General features: G+C 40.1%; 1 protein-coding gene across 1 annotated transcript in view; it reads right to left on the bottom strand.

Annotated features, from left to right (window-relative positions):
- MAST4 (microtubule associated serine/threonine kinase family member 4) overlaps nucleotides 1–20,855 on the bottom strand; it is a 66,216-nt gene that overhangs the window by 43,874 nt on the left and 1,487 nt on the right. The window contains exons 2-7 of the mRNA XM_010153690.1: nucleotides 14,313–14,382; nucleotides 11,214–11,234; nucleotides 10,362–10,440; nucleotides 4,686–4,843; nucleotides 3,095–3,170; nucleotides 1,525–1,734 (exon numbers count right to left, since the gene is read on the bottom strand). Of these exons, the coding sequence (XP_010151992.1) occupies nucleotides 1,525–1,734; nucleotides 3,095–3,170; nucleotides 4,686–4,843; nucleotides 10,362–10,440; nucleotides 11,214–11,234; nucleotides 14,313–14,382 (614 nt within the window). The remainder of the gene's footprint in view (nucleotides 1–1,524; nucleotides 1,735–3,094; nucleotides 3,171–4,685; nucleotides 4,844–10,361; nucleotides 10,441–11,213; nucleotides 11,235–14,312; nucleotides 14,383–20,855) is intronic.

Genomic DNA, 20,855 nt, shown 5'->3' with positions numbered 1-20,855 from the left:
CAAAGCACAGCCAAGTGCCCACAGCAGAAACGTGCAAAGGGGATGTTTTCTTACTGCCACATTATGCTATTAACAGGTATTATGCAGTTGACTCAAAAGCTCAGTCTGAGTATTTTAAGGGATTATATTTTTGCAGAACGGGAAATTATTTTCACCTAATAACGCATTCGCATCATAGACCTTGAAAAACATATTGTTGTGTTTTTCTGATTTTTTAATAATGCACTGCTTTATATGCAGATGGGAGAATAACTTGCTAGTGTTTTTTTCTGGTGTTAGGTGAATGAGTAACACGTACTCTAAATTACTTGCTGTGTAACCATTTTAAGGAATATATTGTTAACAGTGATTAACAGCGCTAACAGCGGTTCGGTGAATCTTTGCCGAGACATGTTTCTTCGTATTTTGACAGTATCACTAGCATAACATAATTCACAGTCAGCTATCTCCAGTCAACTGACCAACTCTGCCTGTACTTTGACACCATAAAAATGCAAGTATTTCACAAGAAGGTCACTAGTTCAAACTTCCTTTTGACTAGTAAGCAAGCTCTATGTATTTTCTTTGTTCAAAAAATAGGGTTTCAATAATCCAGAAATAAATCACTGATGTGTTAAGTTTTGCATTGTTTTATGAAGAGAAAAAGTTCAAAATACAGTAGTTGCTTAAAACACGTACTGAATAGAAGTTAACAAAAAAAGCAGCATGGGGAAAATAAACCCCAATAATTAAACAAAACCTATAGCAACTGCTCCTGCACTCAAAAGGTAGAAGAAGGAAAGACATAAGTTAAAACAGGGATGCTACCTTAAAATCTCAGCTGGAAAATTTCAAGGCAGTATCAAATCTGCTGGTCTATCACATCAACTTTGGCTCATAATGTGCTATCAAATCCTACACAAACAAATGAGTACATTACATGCTGTACTCATTGTTTTAAAAATGAAACATTCAGAAACTGCACTGATTTATGGCACAGTGCATTTATTTTGTCAAGTCTCAAGTTCCTAATTAATTTAGCTGATTATTCTGTGGAACTTTCAACACTTAGAAATGACATTATTTCTGTTAATAAACAGTTTAATTATGAAAGGAATATTATAAATATTTAAATAATTAAATAACCTCCACCTAATGGAAAGCTAAGAGTTGCTGTCTGCTTTCTCAACACAGCATGCAATTAGTAGGGTTGATAAAGTAGAATGCATGTGTGTTTCCTCATTTATCCACAGTAAATGAAATAACAAGCCTCCTCATTTAGGGCTTATGTACACACTTCTCTAACCAATTTATAACCTGCACTGCATGACAAAATGATGTTTCTGAAATCTTTACAACCCTTCTATTCCAGACTAGTACACTAGGATGCCTTACACTCACTGCTGCAGTCACTGTAACTAAAACTGCTATGAATACCACTTTGACAATTATTTGAGTGAACAGCCCTGACGATTTCAGGACAACTCCTCTTAAGCAAACAGAGTTAATTTTTCAAGCAAGCAACAGTAGTTTCATGCTTCATACCTCCTGTAGCAATTTGTCTAATTTCTGCTGTAATTCAAGGAAATATCGTGATGTGATGAGGCCCTGGTGGGATTTATCCAAACAATCTCGAGCCAGCTCTGTGATCTGATGGTGGGTAAAACTGAGCACTCCATCTGCCAGGGGAAGGATGTTCTCCGGAGAATGATGTGTTATAATCTCCTGAAGCCTCTCTTCCATCTGAGCTGTGGCCTACGGACAAAGAGATACACAATACATTAAATCCGCTTCACATGAAATTAACAGGCTCTAAGCTTCTTTCAGATTTTGTGACGTTTCTGTACTGCCTAAAATGTTACCTAGCTGGAATGCATTAAATGACTGAGGCAAAAAAAGCAAGCAAACAGAAAGGCAAGGTGACAGATGATGTTTCCTGACATTACCAGTCCAGAAAAGCAACAGCCTTACTGTTCTCTATGCAGCTCCTCCCCTGTGTCTGCCACAGGTGATTAACTGTGCACTCATCTTGTGATGATCACTAAATAGAACTAAACGAACACCTCTGACTGTACAAGTTGAAGTCCAAGTCAAAATAATAAAAACCAAGAGAACTCCTGGGGTTCTACTTTGTTCTGCTAAAACTGAGGATGCCTACAGACCAGAGTATCTTCCTTCCTTTTTCACACAGGTGACACCCTGAAAATATTTCACTGGGCAGAGTTTGAATGAAAATGGACTGATTAGAAGGCTCAGAGGTCCTGCCAGATGGGTCTGCAGGTTACTAGATGAACCAACTACCCGGTTCTCACAAAACTGCAGATGCTGAAAAAAATCCCTTAAAGATATTTTTGTTATTAAAGTAATCCCACACCTCTTATTTCGTATCTCAAACACTGAAACGAGTGGGTCATGCCACACTTCAGATTCCTGTTCAACTGCTCTGAAAATCCTGGCAAATCTCTCTTCATATTTCTGTGAAGAATCACGAAGAAACAACTTCTATTTTTAAGCATTTTTTTGAACTGTATTGGCTTTATCTTATTTTATTTCCCATGGGTCATCAAAATCCCAGGAGCAACCAAGAGTGCAGTGCTCGGAACTAGACACCTCAGATCTCTGGACACGACAGCAATACGTCCTCATCTGGTACCTCATAGTCCAACTCCCACAGCTGTGTACTGATCTTCCCTATTAAACTAACTACAATGAGTGTTTGTGAAAAGAAATGACACTGAAGGAAGGAACATACAGGTATATGAGAAGATACTGCACAGGACTTAGCAACAGAAACTATTTGTTTTACTAATTCAGTGTACATTTGCCGCAAGTACACACCACCTACTGAAATTGAATGCATTATCAGTTTCCAATCAGCAGAACGTATTACCAGCATGATTCATTCCAAAACCAGTTCAGCAGCTTTGCCAAACGAATGTCCAGTTCTCAGCAGGGATTTTATTGTGATTTTATCTTTGTAATAAGAGCTTGGTGATGCTTTATGAAAGCCATTACAAGGTTGGATCATTAGTTCCCATAACAAAAAACACCACTTAGTTAAAACCTATGTAGCCTATCAATTTCGATACTGGGTATCTTAAATATAATTCATTACCTTTGGGAATCTTTCTTTGTAGACATGGTTCATCATAATTATTTCATTGTCACAGCAAGCAGGAGAACGTCCAGGGCTGCAAGCAAAGCAAATTATCCCTTTAAAATTCTCTCAGCAAGAATGACAATTAGTTATTATATTTTTGTACAATTTATTGTCAACAAAAAGACAACACAGGCTTCACTAGAAAGATACATTCTCTCATCAGAGCTACACTCGGTTCCTTTCTGCTATTTCTGACTAGGCCCTAAAGATTGTTTCATGTGCTTGACATTTAACTGCTAACTACATTATTTCCTTAGTTTGTAACTACACTTCAGGATACAGACCGGTTTGCAACACTTGGGAACATCACCTTTTCCTCAGAAGGGCAACAGAGATATATTTAACTGTTAATTATGGCTATACCTGCCTCTTTCAAGGTTACAATCAATCAAAATAGCAACACCTGACCAAGAACTGTTAGATGCAAGTGAAAAAGTTGAGAACAAGTCTGTCTTTTTTTTTTTTTAACAGATCAAAAAAAAATCAAAACAATATTTTCAATCCGACCAGCAGATAAAAGGCAGGAACTTCCTACAAATAATGCCATATATATGCATGAGTTCCATCAATGCTGGGGCACTGTGTCTGTAAAAAAAAAAGCACAAGACTTGCAGAAAAACAATTCATAAAAGGTACCCATGGCCTCGGCTAACCTACAAAACTACTTTTTGCTATCATTAGCCTCACTGTCCATTACAAATACCTCTGAAAAATTTCCATCTGATTTTCCTGGGTTGGTGACACTGGCCCATTCAGTCTGGTCTAAAAGGTGTGGAGTAGGAAAAAAAGCCCAGGAAGGGGATGGTATCGTCTGGGAGTGACTTTACCATAACACGCACATAAGGATTTCTTGCATGAGCAGAACTACTGGCTTTTGGGTTTCTAAAAAGGCAAAAATGAACACTAAAATTTGTCCAAGGATATGACAGCAGTGGGTTCCTTTAACTGTTAAGGACACTCTGTCATGGACATTCACAAGCAAATTCATCTCAATTTTCAAACCTAAACTATTCTGACAGTTTAGAACTGACCTTAGATAAAACACATCTTACACAAACAGCCACTGCAAATTAATTGCAGCGGCTCTGTCTTTGGGAAACAAGAAACTGAAGAAGAAAATAAATGCGTGCCTGCCCCCCTCCCCACATGCCCATTTGTTCTTTATCACATTTCTTTCCAGACAGTCTTAAAATACAAATACATTTTGAATTTGTTTGGCAAATACATATTTTATTCTGTAAACAGCTTGAACTCTGGAAGAGAACCAATGCTACACTCAGATCAGTAATGACTAGCTCATCGAGACAGTTCATGTGGGTTAGCTGCCTTCATGAAGACCTTACAGTGTTTACCACTGAAGTAAGCCATGATCAAAACCAGGAGCGAGAATTTAAAAGGACTATTCCTAATTCAGCTTCAGGTGTTTACTTTCTGTATTATACTTCATCAATTTCCAAAACAGTGAATGCTCCCAGTGTACAAACCCATGATGGTCCAGAGTACGTGGATTTAGATCCAATCGTTATTTCCAGACAGGCAAACTTACCTGAGACTTCGGGACCGAGGGCGCATTGCAGTGGTCCTGCACCTGTTATCACTGGCAATGCTCTCAGTGGTACAGAAATGTTTAGACAAAAAATGTAGTTCGTCAGGTGTTGGTTGGTATGGTAGCTGGTGTAACTTCTCTTGGGATGAGCAGGATGACTACAAGAACAAAACAGAAAACAAATTTCTATTAGAGTGCAAAAAGAACGTTTTCAAGACCATATTCAGTGTACATGAATAAAGCCATTTAATTTAAAAATTACAGTTACTGTTTCTCACGACTGACTACCAATTTAAAGAAGAAAATATTAGTCTCAATTTAATAAGCTAAATATAAAGTATAAAAAAATTACTTCAGTCCCAGATGAAAGTACCACTGCACCTCAAAAGCTGAAATTTCTCTAAGGCAAAAATGACATCTAATCTCAATACATAAGAACACAGCAATACGTGACAGTAGTTAAAAAGGGATGTTCTGAAAATTAATTGAGTAGGTCAGCATATGGTAACCGTAGAGCACAACTTAGTGCCACAACACAAACTGTACATTTACCTAATGAAGGTACTTCAGTATCCATATCTAAGACACTACTGATGCTTTTTAAAATAAAATGAAATACAATCTAAATTCTTGCTGAAAAAAAATCATATGCTATTTTCTTATAAAACCCTGTACATTCAAAATGAAGTGAAAGAACTTAATATATTTAACAAGACAGGTTCTATGGCTGAGAAAATTGAAAGGGATTACACTAAATCCAGCAACTTACTATAAAATTGGAAGATACAGACAGGTAAGAAATTGGAAGTGCTACCACAGTAACCAGCCCTGCAGAACTGCATGTATAAAGCCGCACTACACAACGCGGTGCAGATGATTCTACCATCATATCTCACTGTCTTTTATGCAGCGCAGCTAGCTACCTGAGCCACACCAAATGTTCAGAGGTAGAACTTCGAAACTACTTTCCTGAGCCTGGATTTGATGTACTTGTAAAGAACAGGTAACAGCATTGCTAACCCGGACTGCCGAAATGTTCTGTTTCTGGTACGCAAATATCCTTGTATGACTGCATAGAGATGCTTGGGAACATGCAGACATTCCCTTTACCTGAGGTGGAGAAGTAGTCCAAAAACCTCTACATGTTTCTGGAGCTCTTCAGTCTCCAGCTGGCTTTTTAAAGAAAATGAGTTTCTTTTGTACGCCAGTCTTCACGTACCCATTATTATTCTTATCTCACTTCCCCTACAGGACACCAAGGCGCCTGCCTGGCTTCTCTTTTATTGAAGACCAACACGCTAAAAGCTTCTTTGCTGTATCATCCCTACTGGGAGGAATTGAAAAATTTTCACACTGTACAAACATTGCCCTACAGTGCTGACGTCAGCAGGGAATATCCAGGCTGGTAAGCATGGAACCTAGAGAGCCTCCAGAATTTCCTGAGAACCTGTGTGGTAAAGGCTGAATATATTCTGACTCCTAGGAACTCAAGAAAAGATTACTTATCACACTCTCTCTCATGAAGTCATCTCTCAAAAGCAGAACGGAAGAAACCCCACTGCTGGGAAAGGTTAACTCACACAGGACTGATCTATGTGGAAAGGCTACATCACAGCAGAGCAAGTTATCAAGACTGTATTCCCTTGCTTTGCTGCAGGCTAAGAAGCATGCACACCAAGAATTTACCGCAGTTCACACGATAGGCAGCAACTTGTCAAGTCTCAGGAACTCATTTATGGAATTCATCCGTTGCACATTACCATGCCTCATTCATCACACAGCACAGATAAATTCTTTCTAACCTCACAGTATGGCAGTGAACCTCATGGCACATTTCGTATAGCCATGCTCCGTAAGATATCCGATACTCCAGCACAGGGAAATTTCCCAATACACACCATCACAGATGACTATCTCTATAAAATCAACCTCTACCTCTTTGGCTTCAGGGGATTCCAGGGAGATCAGGAGGGCAATAACCCATATCACATTTCCGTTCATGTATGGTGTAACAGCATCTAGACCAACAGGATTAAAAGTGAGAGTCTACCTTCCACTAACAACTCCGTTGTATCGGGACCATCACAGGCACAGAGAGCGTTTTCTTGGAAGTATGAATTCTGGTCTCCGAACAAATCCAAACTGTCATAGCAAAACTATTTCAAAGAGAAAAGCTCTCCTGGCATTCTAGAATAGCTGCTCCAAAAATCATGTAAGACAACGTATTTTTAACAGGCACACCACAGCGCATCACGGCAATGCAAATTGTTCTTCCAACACAGAATGGCATATTTGCAGCCAATATCAGCTAATGTAACCCCAAAGTCTCTTTCCTCATCTCCTTACCCTATCTGTCTATCCAAACGAGCTTCCAAGAAGATAATCTACTGGCAAAAACGTGTATTCTCTCACCTTGCCATTTTTATAGGCTTGCTTTCCTAGAAGACACTATCAACTGCATCTACTAACTGGCAAGATCTGATCCAACTTTGCTAGAATACACACACCAAGAGTTTCTTTTCAAATTTATTATCTTAGCAGGAGAGCATTTAATTTCAACTTTGCTGTGAGAACTGGTAGATGTGGTACTTGCACCACTTCTAAAACCATAATTTAATCCCATTAAATTGGTAATTCCATCAATCTCTTCACTTTTAAAATAAAAAAAAAAGAAAGAAAAAAACCAAGACTAACAAGAAATGGTGAGCTACACTCACCACCTGAGAATAATCATGATTACCACAGACCCTTCTGCCACTGCTCTAACTTTTGTTGCTTGTAAAGAACAAAGCTGTGCTCTACTGTAACACGTAAAAAACACTTCTGATCTCCAGTTGATACATCTCTGGATTAATGTGAATTTTACTTATCCAGCACTGAAAAGCCATTGTCCTAGATGTACACGTAGGCTATTGTGTGTGAAGTAATGTCTCATGGCCTCTTAAGGGTTTGTAAGAATGTGGAGGAGGAGGTTGCGTAGTGCTAGCTGTTTCAGATTCTGAAAAAGCACACAAAACTGGTTAGATGGGCACACTTCCAGTTTTCATTCTGTGAACCATGCTTATAGTCCAGTGGGTAAAAAAAAAAAAGTGAAAAGCATCTCTACTAAAAATAAAATTAAAAAAAAAGCGGGCTAGATTTAAAATTCAGAGAATGTCCCAGTGCTTCTGCAGGGCTCATCAGCAGTAACAAATTGTTGGAGGAAAAAAAGAACCCAATAAACTAACCATAAGAAACATATGGCATGAATTCTGTACTGCTGGTTTCTTCAACAAAATTCAAACTTATTCATTGGAAAAACAGGTTTCTTTCGACAAGTAAGACACTGTTTGTTCGGTCCCAGGGAAGACATCGATTTTAATATTTATATGATGTACTCTAGTCAGGAAATATCAAGGGAGAACTCGCCAGAAGTTAAGATATCTAAGTCCGTAAGTGACAATGCTATATTTTTTAAAAAAGAAATGCAAAAATGACGTACCACTCCTCCACATTCCAGCTTGCATATGGTAGTTAGCAAGCTTCAGTGGGAAAGTAGCGTATGAACTGAAGTTACTGTTTAAGAATTGTAGATGCCAAAGAAAAATGCATGAGTGTGGACTGAAAATTGAAACTGTGTTTTGTTATGTTTCTGACACAGCTTTTAATTTCCTTTCTACCACAAGCCTGTTTCTTCTAACAAGGATGGGGTTGCTATGGCAATTACTTATTATCTGACATAACCTCCTTTACGTCAATGTATTTTAATTGAAGAGCAGAGCATATTTGATCTAGTTCCAATGAGAGGTGTACAAACATGCACTATAGAAAGCGGTTAGGGGATTAATGGGAAACCAAGCAATTTGCTTGGCAAAATACCATGTACAGAGGAAGGAAAGCAGAGGTCAAAAATCAGGACTACTAAGGAACTGTTCTTAAAATACATGAAATCCCTCGACCTGGCTAGAAGACAGCAAGAATTGACTAGACTTTCCAGAAGCCTTTGTGAACAAAAACAAAATGAGAGTTGATCGTAACATAAAATGGTCATGTTTCATGAGTGTACAGGATGCGGAACAATTATTTCATAACAGAACACACCCAGGGGAAAAGACAGCTTACTTAAAATGTAGTTTTTTAAAAAATCAGGTATCAGGTGTTCAGTAGTATGTATTATTCGTAAATCAGCACTTTTGTTAATGATACAACCCCAAAAGTAATAGACAAGGCTAAAGACACAAAACAATTCCTGAAGAGTCACAGTTGGATCTACAAGAACCAAACCCTTTACTGCAGAAGATGCAATGTAAGCAGGCTTCCTCCACAGCTCTACCTCTCCAGTTTCTCAGGTGTGACTATCATAACAGACAGCTTAGTTCAACACAACCCAGTACTTCCTCTCCAGTATAGAGGTGTGCCAGACGTGCAAAAGTACACAAGTATACTTCTTGCACTGCCTAGGCTCTTAAGTACTGAAGCAAGACCTCATGCACTGCCATGGTGCATGTCACGAGTCAGATGGTACATTCAGAGCAGGGGGCTGATACAGAATTGCATCAGAAGAATTGCTCTAACAGGCAGAAAATAATAAATTAGACTTGTATTTAGAATCATGGAATGGTTTCAGTTGGAAGGAACTTTAAAGACCACCTAGTTCCAATCCCCGTGCCATAGGCAGGGACCCCTTCCACTAGACCAGGTTGCTCAAAGCCTCATTCAGCCTGGCCTTGAACACTTCCAGGGATGGGGCATCCACAGCTTCTCTGGGCAACCTGTGCCAGTGCCTCACCACCCTCTCTGGGAAGAATGTCTTCCTTACATCCAGTCTAGATCTCCCCACTCTCAGTTTAAACAGGCTACCTCATGTCCTGTCACTACAGGCCCTTGTAAAAAGTCCCCCCCAGCTTCCTTGTCGGTCCCTTCAGGTACTGGAAGGTGCCATAAGGTCTCCCCCGAGCCTTCTCTTCTCCAGGCTGAACAAGCCCTACTCTCTCAGCCTGTCCCCATATCAGAGGTGTTCCAGCCCTCCAATTTTTTCGGGGTCCCCTCTGCCCCCCCCCCACCCAGCCTATACCCTTCTTATGCTGAGGGCTCCAGAGCTGGATGCAGCACAACAGGTGAGGTCTCACCAGAGATGAGTAGAGTGGGAAAATCACCTCCCTTAACCTATATGTATCCTGTTACGTATCCCAAAGGATTCTTCTATTCCAATTACAGTCATCTAAAATGCTAAATATCTAACCTATTATTAGGCACTGATGTCTCACTATTGCCAAAGAAAAAAGGCAGGCAAATGCATGATTCATCCCGTCTTAAGACAGCAGTCAAAGTGAGGATGGATGAATCATATCATTGAGTGGTTTCTCCTTCTTTTCGGTATCAAGGCATCCTCACTCAAGCCTTGATACCTAACTACCATATGGTTAAAATAAGGCAGTACATCTCCTCTCCTACTGCCCCACAGAGCAAAAGGTGGCAGTTAAGCACACTTTGCCTGAAGTCGTCGTCTTCTATCTCAGTGAAGTAAAGCAGTTTCATATCCCGTATTAATTCAAAGTCTATCAACAGTAGCAAAGCCTGTGTTGCCTTCTCCTAAGAGAAGCAAGCTATATTTGAGCAGCATGTAACTGCTATATGTTAAGCTATATGTTACAGCATGTAACAGAAATCTCTCAGCACAGCGAAGTGGATACTTACAGAAACAGCTGAGCTCGGTGTATTTGTACCATAGCCAGAAGAAGGGAGAGAAGCCAAAGACCAGCGGCGACCATCAGTCCTGTTGTGGAACAGAGGTTAGTCAAATGAACACTGCAATATCCTACTACAGAAACATCTGTGGAAGTATTGCTGTGTGAAACTGCATTCCAAAAGCATGATACAAACAGAGTTTTTAATAAAGAGTAAACTTTTACAGGGGACCACAATAAACAAGCATTCAGCAAGGACGACAGGCTTACAGATATTTTTTTTAGTGTGTTTTTCCAGGTTAAATCTATGAAATGAAAACCAGAAAGCAAATGAACAGCTCCAGAGAACTGGAGTTTCACTAATACACGTAGAAATGGACCACAGGGAGTCTTCACAACTCTCAGGTCCATCAGATGAAAATTAATGAGAAGCAAATTAAAAACTTCTAAACAAATGCAAACCACAATGCTCTCAATAACAGAAAAACTACCACAGTCTGCTTGAAACACAAGGGTAGTGCTTTCTTAAGAGACATGAGACAGGACACCAGGAAACGAGCAGGCTAATTCAAACAACTGCAAAGAGTGATTATGTAAAACTAAACTTGTTAAATGTTAGATATTCCAATTACAAAAACCAATTTTGCTGCAAAAATCATGCCCACTCAGAATAAAAATTAAAAAAAAAAAAAAAAACCACACCAAAAAAACATACCCCAAACCATGACCAAAACAGATTTCTGTTCTTCCCCGCTTGAGGCGAGTTACACACAGACAGCATGCAACTTGGAACATTCAAAGCAACAAACCAAAAAACAACCAGGGGAGCCATGGTTGCATTTTTGAGGCAGTTGACGTTTACCTGTCATTTCGGTGTCCATGACTGGAGTACAATTGTATCAAATATGTTAAAAAAAGCAAATTAATACATAAATAACTGCACAGGGCAAGTCTGTATTAACAGTGTGACAGTGGAGGACAGTAGGAAGGAGAACTGAAGCTCTGTTTTACAGCCAGTACAAAGTCTGATTTACACAACAAGTATAATCCCATAAAGGAGAACTGAAGTTATGCCAAAGCAGGAACCTTAAACCTCTTGATGCAGCTTAAAGTTAACTGTCTATAGAAACACTTGCTTCTCTCCATTCTGATGCCTTATTCCCTACTCCCATTTATCCATCCACAAGCAAGTACCCCAGTCTCAGGGACTTTGAATACCTACAGTGTGGGAAGAGATATGACAGTACATAATTGGTGTTTAAAAATATAAAGACAACTTGGGCTAGAGGGACTGCTGACTGTGTCAAAGACTGAACTCAGGAAACTCCTCCTCCTCCATAATTTTATTTTTAATTCATTAATTATTCTCCCTTCCCCCAGGTATGCATGAACTACATCCAGATGAATGAACAATTCCAAAAGGATTTTTCTCTTCATTTTGGCTCAGCTGTGCAAGCTAAATATGTTCACAGTTGAAAGAACAAGAACTTGGAAGGTATTTAAACATGGGTGAGACCCATATATCCTGCAATGGAGAGACAGAATGTACTTCCTTACTGAGTAACTCCTATTGAACAGGGTTCCTGCACTGCACAGCAATTCTTACACAGAAGAGCCATTGAGGGTGGGGATGGGATATCAAGGAAAATTATCTGGGAAGCAAAGGTGGGAGAATAGGAGGCACCCATAAGGGAAGAACAATAAAAAAGGGGTAGCAAGTCCCTACTGCAATTTCCCCTGGACTGTCATACACTGCTTGTTCCTGCCTTACAGTGCGGTCCCACCCACTTCCCAGCAGCTCCGGAAAGCAGGTGTCACCTACCCATGGGCGTGTAGACGCTGGACTCGTATGTACCAGCAAAAGAGGCCTAAGCGGTGGCTACCAGAAGCAAAGGCTCTTCCCAGGTATTGACCACCTCTCCAGATGTGGCCAGAGGAAGGCCACGCTCCAGCTCATGGCAGAGGGGCCTGGGAAGGCTGCCTCCAGCCCTGCACACCCACTGGCAGCTCCTGCTGCTGCTGCCACTTTGTGGCATGGCCATTTGACTTCCTTTGACTTCCCTTCCTTGCACTTCCCCAGCTTTCTGGTATCCCCACTGAGTGAGGGGCAGTGGATGGCAAAAGAATATCTATGCACCTATAGCATCTTGCCCCTGCTCGTTCAACCTGCTCTATCACACATACATGCCGCCCCTTCCCTTCCTTCGTATCTTTATTACTTATACAAAACATAACAGGAGAGGCATGAAGCCAAGTGAAGTCCAAGACATGCTCTCATTAACCACATGCCATTTTAGTACCAAAATGTATCCCATCATAGGTTATATGAAGACAACCACAACACATATAACCAAATTCATACGAAAATTTTACATTAACACTGTTTGACACTTAAGTGTCATCAAGGATTTTCACTATAAACATAGAACAAAATCAGTTTCCACAGAAAACTGCTCTATAAAGAAGATTGAATCCCACTGAAGTGGTGAAATATTGTGAATTCACATGAACTTCTTGTGTTAGCGTTGCTTTAATGAAAGAATTTCTCTGAAGCCCATTACAGGGCTCCAAAAATGGTCAAAATCCAAATGAAACACTGGTAAACAAATTCATTTTTTCCTCCTGAATTTTAAGGTTTGCAAAAACTATGATTTAAATTTTCTGGTGATTACAGGTGGGAAAGGAAAATTACTTCCTGCCAGCTGTATTTCTAAGTAATGCTCGGTCTTTCACATCTGTTTTTTCCATTATTAGCTATTTCTGGATTTAATGAATCTTTCTACAAATATGCTGACAAATAAATGTAATCTATTAAGATACAGATTTCCTTTATTTAAAAGTATTATGAGGAGAAAGTAGATTCAAAAGAAATACCCAACTTTCTTAAGGCGTTGATTAAAAAAGTGACATGTTGATTAAAAAAGTGACATCACATGCTATTAGAAAGATCGACAAGATCTGCTGTCACAGCTGAATTAGATTCAGATAAAAGGCATACACAAGTAAAGTTCTCTCACCCCTGCAGCTTTTAAAAAAAGAGTTAAGTCATTTCCTGGCATTTACTTCTGAGAGCTTGTGTGTCTACTTTACTGAACTCCCAAAATAAAGGAAGTAAAACTATAGCTGCAAGTACTGTCTTCACTGTTAAGACCACAGTTGCATGCCTGGCACTACTTAATGACAAAAAAAGGCACAGCATTCCAATTTCATTTTTTGTGTATATAGTCTTGGGTCAACATATAAACTCTGCCTACCCTTCCAGGCTTACGAGTTAATGAACATATTCTTTTGAGACAAGGTGACAAGGTGTTAAGTGATAGGCAACCACGCTGGCACCAACAGGCATTCTCCCATGACATGCTCTCAGCTTTGGTTATGGCTCATTTAATAATCATTTACTTCATAGATCACTTTAAATTCACTTCAGATCTTCAAAAATTCTACTAGTATTAATTAATGCTCACAATACTACTATCACACAGCTGACTGTCTCAGTGGTACAGATAGTGAAACAGGTGAAAGTCATATATTAAAGGTATGGTGACACTATTGCTGCTGTCAGTAAAATCCGTCCCTGAACTCAAGACCGCTAGAATAGTGCTCTCATAAGTGATGCAGTTCTTACACTGTTAAGAAAAAAAAAACAGGAAAACATCTAGATGAGGCTTAAAATTTCCTGATATCTCAGTGGATGAGGACGTAGTATCTTAACTGGATCCATTACAATTAGGGAACTAGAAAATATTTTTCCCCCCTTAGATTCAAAAAGGTATGATTGCATTGTATCAATCATCCAAGTGCAGCTTTGTTGCAACTGAGGAGAGTTTACACAAGCAAGGTAACACTTGTCATCCTAAGTGATACACACGACAGATGTATTTGCAACAATCCTCTAATATCTGGGTCCAACAACATTTCCTTTACGCTAAATGCATGCAGCATATCACAAACAACCTCTTACCTTCGTGCGAAAGAAAAGTGGGCTGAGGCACTGGGAGAGAAATTCCTAGGGCTATCCTGAGGACTGTTTCCTAATGGGAGGATACAGAAAAAATAATTATTAGTGGGGTGGGAAGAAATCACAAAAACAGTCAGACATACTAATCCAAGCATTTCCAGGCAGTTAGGAAACTAATTCCAGAATTTCTTCTCTCACAGTTTCTAAGAAAGTAAACTCTGAAATAGAATCTTATTTCAACTCGCATTTCATTTGTATCTCATTTTATTGTTACTGGATTTTGTAATTCAAACAACTCTATTTAGGCCTATAAGTTTAAAAAAAAAAAAAAAAAAACACTAGCCTGAAACCTATTTTAAATGTCATATTTTTAAATCACACAAAACTTTTGAAAGACAGAAAAATCATGATCAGCGTGATGTAGCCCTTACAAAGCCTCTACAGCATTTCCATAGGAGCTCTAGTGTGATTTTCATTGTTGTTGGGTTTTTTTTCCTAGCTCCAAAACAAACGATCAGATAAAACACACTGAATGAATTTTTTCCCCTTAGTTCTGTTAGATTAAGGCATGGAAAACCAACCACCATCCGTGACGAGAAGCAGCAACTGAGCAAGTTGTAACTTAAGCGTCTGTTGCTTCATATTAAAGCACCCCACTCTCCTGCTGACCAGCGCAAGAGCAGAGAGCAGCTGCTGAGAGCTGCCCTGACACCACTGTTCGTACACCTAGAGGGGACACCATCTCTGAAGAAGAAATAAAAACAACCCTTGAAAAACAAAAAAAACCCAAACAAAGCCAATGAAACCAACAAACAAACAACCCACCACCTCAACACCACCCCCAAAGAACGACCAAAAAACCCACCGAAAGCTAGAAGGATTCGATTTAAAGTAGCACCAGCATACAACTAAAAGTCAATTATCCCTTGCATAGACTGTAACAGGCTGCAACAACAATACCTTAAAGAAAAGTAACACATTTGTTGTAACATTTTATTTTTGGACATGAAAACAAAACATAAAGCAACAATTAAAAATCCTCCTGTGTATCCAGTCATAAGCAATATTTAACGTTTGAGGAGAAAGTTACTCTCTAGGTGGGAAAAGGCCAGTACCACAGAGTGAATCCTTAAAAGGACTTCAAGTGGCCTTGATTGCTACTCAAATTTTTTAATTAACCTTGCATTTATCATAGTGTAGCCCTTAATAGAACGCATTAATTCTATATGGAAAATTGTAATAATGGGGCCATTAGGTAGCAAACACAGAGAATGCCCCCAACCCCCCACCTTTTTTTTTGGCTAGAATCATATGCAAGATGCTTTTTGAGCTGTGTTTAAATCACATCTTCACAGCTGCTCATCCCACGGCCCCAGGAGACAAGAAGTCCACTCTCACTGACCAACACCTCCAACTTTTTTTGCCCACTTATCTATCACAGCTGAATTACGTCCTTCTGACACTCCCTCTTCTCCCTCAAGACCCCAGCTTCTCCTTTACCCTTCAGACACTTCCAAGGGCCTCGATATCTCAAGGTGGCAAGGATGCTCATTCCCTGACAGATGGGGATTAGAAGCAGAAGGCAATCTGAAGCCACACATGTGGCACAGATTTCAATCTTTATTTGGGGATCAACACAACTTATTCTTGTCCTGCATGAACTGCAAACACCAAATTACTGAGAGCAACAGTTCATTTAATTTAACAGTTAACTGGATTGCTTTTGCTACCTGAGCTTATTTAATAAAGATAAACTAAAAAAAAAATATATATAACACAAAATGGTCAAACTTCAGATTGAACTGCAAAGAAACTGGCTGTAATCTGAAGTGTGTCCTAAGAGAAAAGAAAGTCAAAGCAGCTACCTTGAAGTCTGACAGAAAAGCAGAGAATGAGGCTTAATGCGGTGAGACAAACATCTTTTGACAGGAAACAGTCTGACAAACCAGCACATGGGGGTTTGTAAACAAATTCCTTTCCTTTGGTAACTTCTTAAAAGTTATATGTAGACATATACACATTTAACACACATCAAGGGCGTGCTTAACTGTCCATCAGTTAGTCAGAACATATGCATAAGCTTCACAGAGAAGTAAAAAACATGGCGGAAGAATGCAGTAATTTTATAGCTATTGCAGCGGTTGTGAGGAGACACAATGCTGCAAACTACTTCACCAGAATAAAAATGATCACTTCCTGACAGACAAAACCTCAAGAAGTCAAAGCCTTACTCAGGAAGAGCATCAGATCCTGTTACTAGGAAAATCAATTTGCAAACACTGTTTCCAACAGCAGGCGAGCTTTTAAAATAACAAAACTGGTAATGCCGTATAGATAATAGCTGGATATTAAATCCTGCGGGTTTTTCTAGAAGTTTAAGAACCCAGACAAGACTGGAGATGGAGGACAAAAGTCCAAACCCCAAATGACTCGAGCTAGTGCTATTATGAGTTGAAGGTGTGGTGCTCCAGAAAAGCAAGATAGGTTAGAAGCACAGTCCTATGTGTGACCTTCATCCGTCACAGCATTCATCCACCCATCTGCAAGGCAATACCTGGGAGACTTTCCAATAAAAACCAGTGCCAGTTAATTCTCTGTCCATATGTGCAGTGCTTGCTTATTAGTCAAATCCTGCCGTTCTTGGGGACCTGCTGCCTGTTTTGTGTTTTAGTCCTGGGATATCACTATGCTGCTGAGATTATTGTGAACATTTCTGACCTGGTAAAGTAAACCTGACTGGTGGTCAGGCATTAGGTAAGTAATTAACGCCAGCATCCTCTGGGAGGCACAATAAATAGGCAATCAACATACCAAAACAATACTCTACCTCATGACAACACACAGGGTAGGTCATTTTGCAAGCAGCTGTTGTTAAGAAAACTATATCGAGACTAATTAAATTGTGATTGTTTTGTAAGTAGCTTTAAGAAGTCGTCCTGTGTCTTTGCCACAGAGGGAAGATGTTTTAAATCTTTTTAAAAGGCATGTGTTACAATCACTCTGTATTATTAATGTATTTTTAATAGCCATCTACTTAAAAAGTAAAGTTTCAGACTCAATGACTTTCTGTGAGTACTGAGGGAATAACAGAGTAATGCTCTTATCCCAAATTCCTGATGGATCAAAGACAAATCCAACTTGAAGTCTTGATGTCATGCTTTGAATGTCTTTTAAAATGAATCACAGTACATCAGCACCACGGTAAGACAACGTCAAACACTCCTCTGTGTCAGTTTACTTGGTGATGAGCACACACTGCACAGTGAACAATAAACAGGAAACCATCCACCAACTGTTACAGGTCCGACTTTCATAGCATAAGGAATGCTGCCAGTCAGCACAACACACAGTTGGGCAGCAGGATCATTTTGAATTTTTCTGCAGGTGCCATCCACTGCAAACCACACAGAGGTGAGGAGCTCAAGCTATTTCAAAACCAGGATTAATTATGCTTCACACCAGTGAATGACTTTCCCCCGAAACAGCAAGGAAGGTCTGCATGCTCCTTAAATCTGTTTGCCAGGGTGCTCTGCATGTTCTAACCACTGCTTAAAATACTCAGTGCTATGTTTTCATGATATTTAATTTAAAAGTCAGTTCTAGCTGCGTGTAATTTGCCACTCACACGTTCCTCTCCTTCCCCTACGCTAGTCGAAAATGCTCTGAAATTGCTATGTTTCACTTTACCCAAAAGCAAAACTAAATAAAGTTTCATTTTAGCAAAACCATTTCTATTTTACTAAAATACTGACAAGTAAGATTAACAGCAGTGCTCCTAACAGCTACATGTTGTTCCTACAGCAGACAGATTTAAACAGCACCCCACGTGTCTATTAATCATGGGGGTATCACCCTCAGGAACAAGCCCCTGTGACTATTGAGTTGGGGACACCTGAATGCCCTGAGCTGCTGAGGCAATCGTCATTCACTCTGCAGGCTGGGTGGTGCAGACGACCAGCCTACACAGCAGCAGGCAGCCAGATGGAAAAGCCCATTCATGACCAAGGCACCGTATGTTGCCCAAGCTGATGCTGGAACCCTTCGCTCCTCTCAAACGTACCCACAGTTCCTGCCCAAGTTAAAAGGATCTTTCAGCAGGTTTAACAACTTCCAGCCCAGATACTACAGGCAAAGGATGTCTGAACAACTAACCCAGGACAGCTATGAATAATGGCAAAGGTTTGAACCCAAAGAAATGACCTGGTATAGATTTGTCTTCTATTTTCATACGAAAGATAAAGACTTTATGTAGTGAAAGCTGATACTGTTCTTGAAATCTTTTATGTTCTTTACATGTATGCATAAGGCATAGTGAGAAACTTCAGCTGCAAACTAAAATCTGACTTTTCACCACCACAAACTATGTCTACAGGTAGCTACAGTTCCGGCAGAGAGGAAAAGGGCATTACATACATACATTAATTACTAATACAACAGAGATATCGTATCTGCTGTATACACTGTCTCTTTCCTATCCCCTTTTAAATCCTCAGTCTCAGACCTCATACCTGTCTGTGTGCTCCCAAGCCTTGGACTACTAACCCTGCTAGTAACTCTTCAGTGTAGGCCCACCAGGTGTCATGGTCACTGCTGCTTACAAATTAATCTGCCCCTTCTATGCAGATGCTACTCGTGCACCGTTTGTGCCCTGCACAATACACTTACTTCACCAGTGTGGTGCTGTCCTGTTTCTCTCTCTCTCCCATCCTACCACATGAATCTGAGAATGGCTGAGATAAGGCCAACAAATGAAAAACTTTACAGAAGTATTCAGTGTTTGTCCAATTCAGTTGCATTTACGCAGACTAAGGACAGGCTCCTCTGCATGAACAATCCTCTATTTTCTCCAGAGTAAACAATGAAAACTGGGCAGGGAGGCAGAATTTGCCTGAGACCTCTATATGACTTTCTCATATGGGGCAATTATCATCATCCTAAACTTGGGCCATGTCCTCCTCAACATCTTTCTAAGGGACCAGCCAGTGCCTTCAGTTCAAGCTGCATCTGCCAGAAAAACAGGATCACAAGGGAGGACATGAGTATAAAATGCACCTCGAAGGATTATGATTATGTGCAAGAAGCTTTTCTTCTAAAACAGAGCAATACTGTTCACATCCAGTCTGTTTTGGCTGACGCTAATCCACACTGTTACGATTACCTGGTAGCAACCTGAGCTCTTCAGGAGGCACATTGTTTCCAAAGATTCACCCAGACCTCTAAATGATTGCTCTGCAGATATCAAAGATGAAAACATTCTTGAGCACAGCCACACATATTGGCATGACTGCTAAGGCAGCGCACGGTAAGAGTACTCCACCTTGAGATTCATAACATGCCTTCACGCACCTTGCTTCAGTTGACACAGAGAATGCACAGCACTTTCGCCCTCAGAGACGTGAGGTTTCTGGCAGGGAAACAACAGGTAGCTTAAATTGGTGGTCCAAATAAAACTCAGCTCAGGTATGAGATGCAAGTGAGATGACCAAGTCTGGATTTTGCCTGTTCTCCCAACAAGCGATGAATTAACGTAGAAGGTAACAGGTTGCTTGTAGACCTAAGGGTGTCCTCACAAGGGGTGACAATACTGACCTCAGATTACCTCTCAGTTCCCAAGCAATGCCAACAGTCTTGTTGGGACTATACAAGAAGGGCTTAGGATAACATTAAAGATTATAAAGATGATAATTAATCGTGAAATTGATCCTGGGTGGATTTTGCAAAGCCTGACAGTCTTGATTCCCTTCAGATTGAATAGCCTTTAATAAAGGTATAAGGACCTGCAAAAACAAGTATGATGGTACAAACATGAAGTCAAGAAACTAGTCCATTTAAATAAGAGCACCTAATGGAACTATCTTCAGCGAGGGCAACAGCAGGCTTTCCACAGATATGGCTGAGTACCCTGAAAGCAGGGAATACAGTACTGGGATACAGTACCCCAAGAGAAGTAGATCTGGCAGGAAATCATTGATAGTGTGAAATCAGAAGCCAAAATGTTTTCAAAAAAAGCATGAGCAATCAGGGTCATGCATAATTTACCCCTCTTCCCATCTGAATTACACCACAGAAGGTTACGTCCCTCATTCATCTGCTTCATGGAATCAGGAAGATGCCCAACAAGGAACTTCTGGGCACGTCCTTTCCAAAACCAAGGCACAGTAACTTCAGAGTATGTCCAGACCTTGAAAGCAGCCTCAGAGATCTGCCTTCCAATCTCCCACTTTCAAGCACATGTGATTGTTCTTAAAACTATGTCAGAAGATAGGCCATGGCAGAGCAATCTGATGCTGACCTAACATATCAAGCCCAAGTTCAGCTAACTTTCCAAGACATAAAAGACAGTAAAATGCAAACTTGCAGTATACAGACAGAAATAATCAAATATCCTAAGCTGTGGCCTCAAATGCTGCTAAGCATCCATCACTATGTCCAAGCACATTAAACTATGTCCCACACTTGTGTTGACAGTCACATTTGAAAGAGAACAAGACAGACTTCTACTTGAGCCAGGACCCAGCTGGCTAACAGATGAACATGTTCTGACTC

Source organism: Eurypyga helias, unplaced genomic scaffold, assembly GCF_000690775.1.
Source record: "Eurypyga helias isolate BGI_N326 unplaced genomic scaffold, ASM69077v1 scaffold29946, whole genome shotgun sequence".
In the NCBI taxonomy this organism is placed as follows: domain Eukaryota; kingdom Metazoa; phylum Chordata; class Aves; order Eurypygiformes; family Eurypygidae; genus Eurypyga; species Eurypyga helias.
This window is presented reverse-complemented; position numbering and strand designations above follow the sequence as displayed.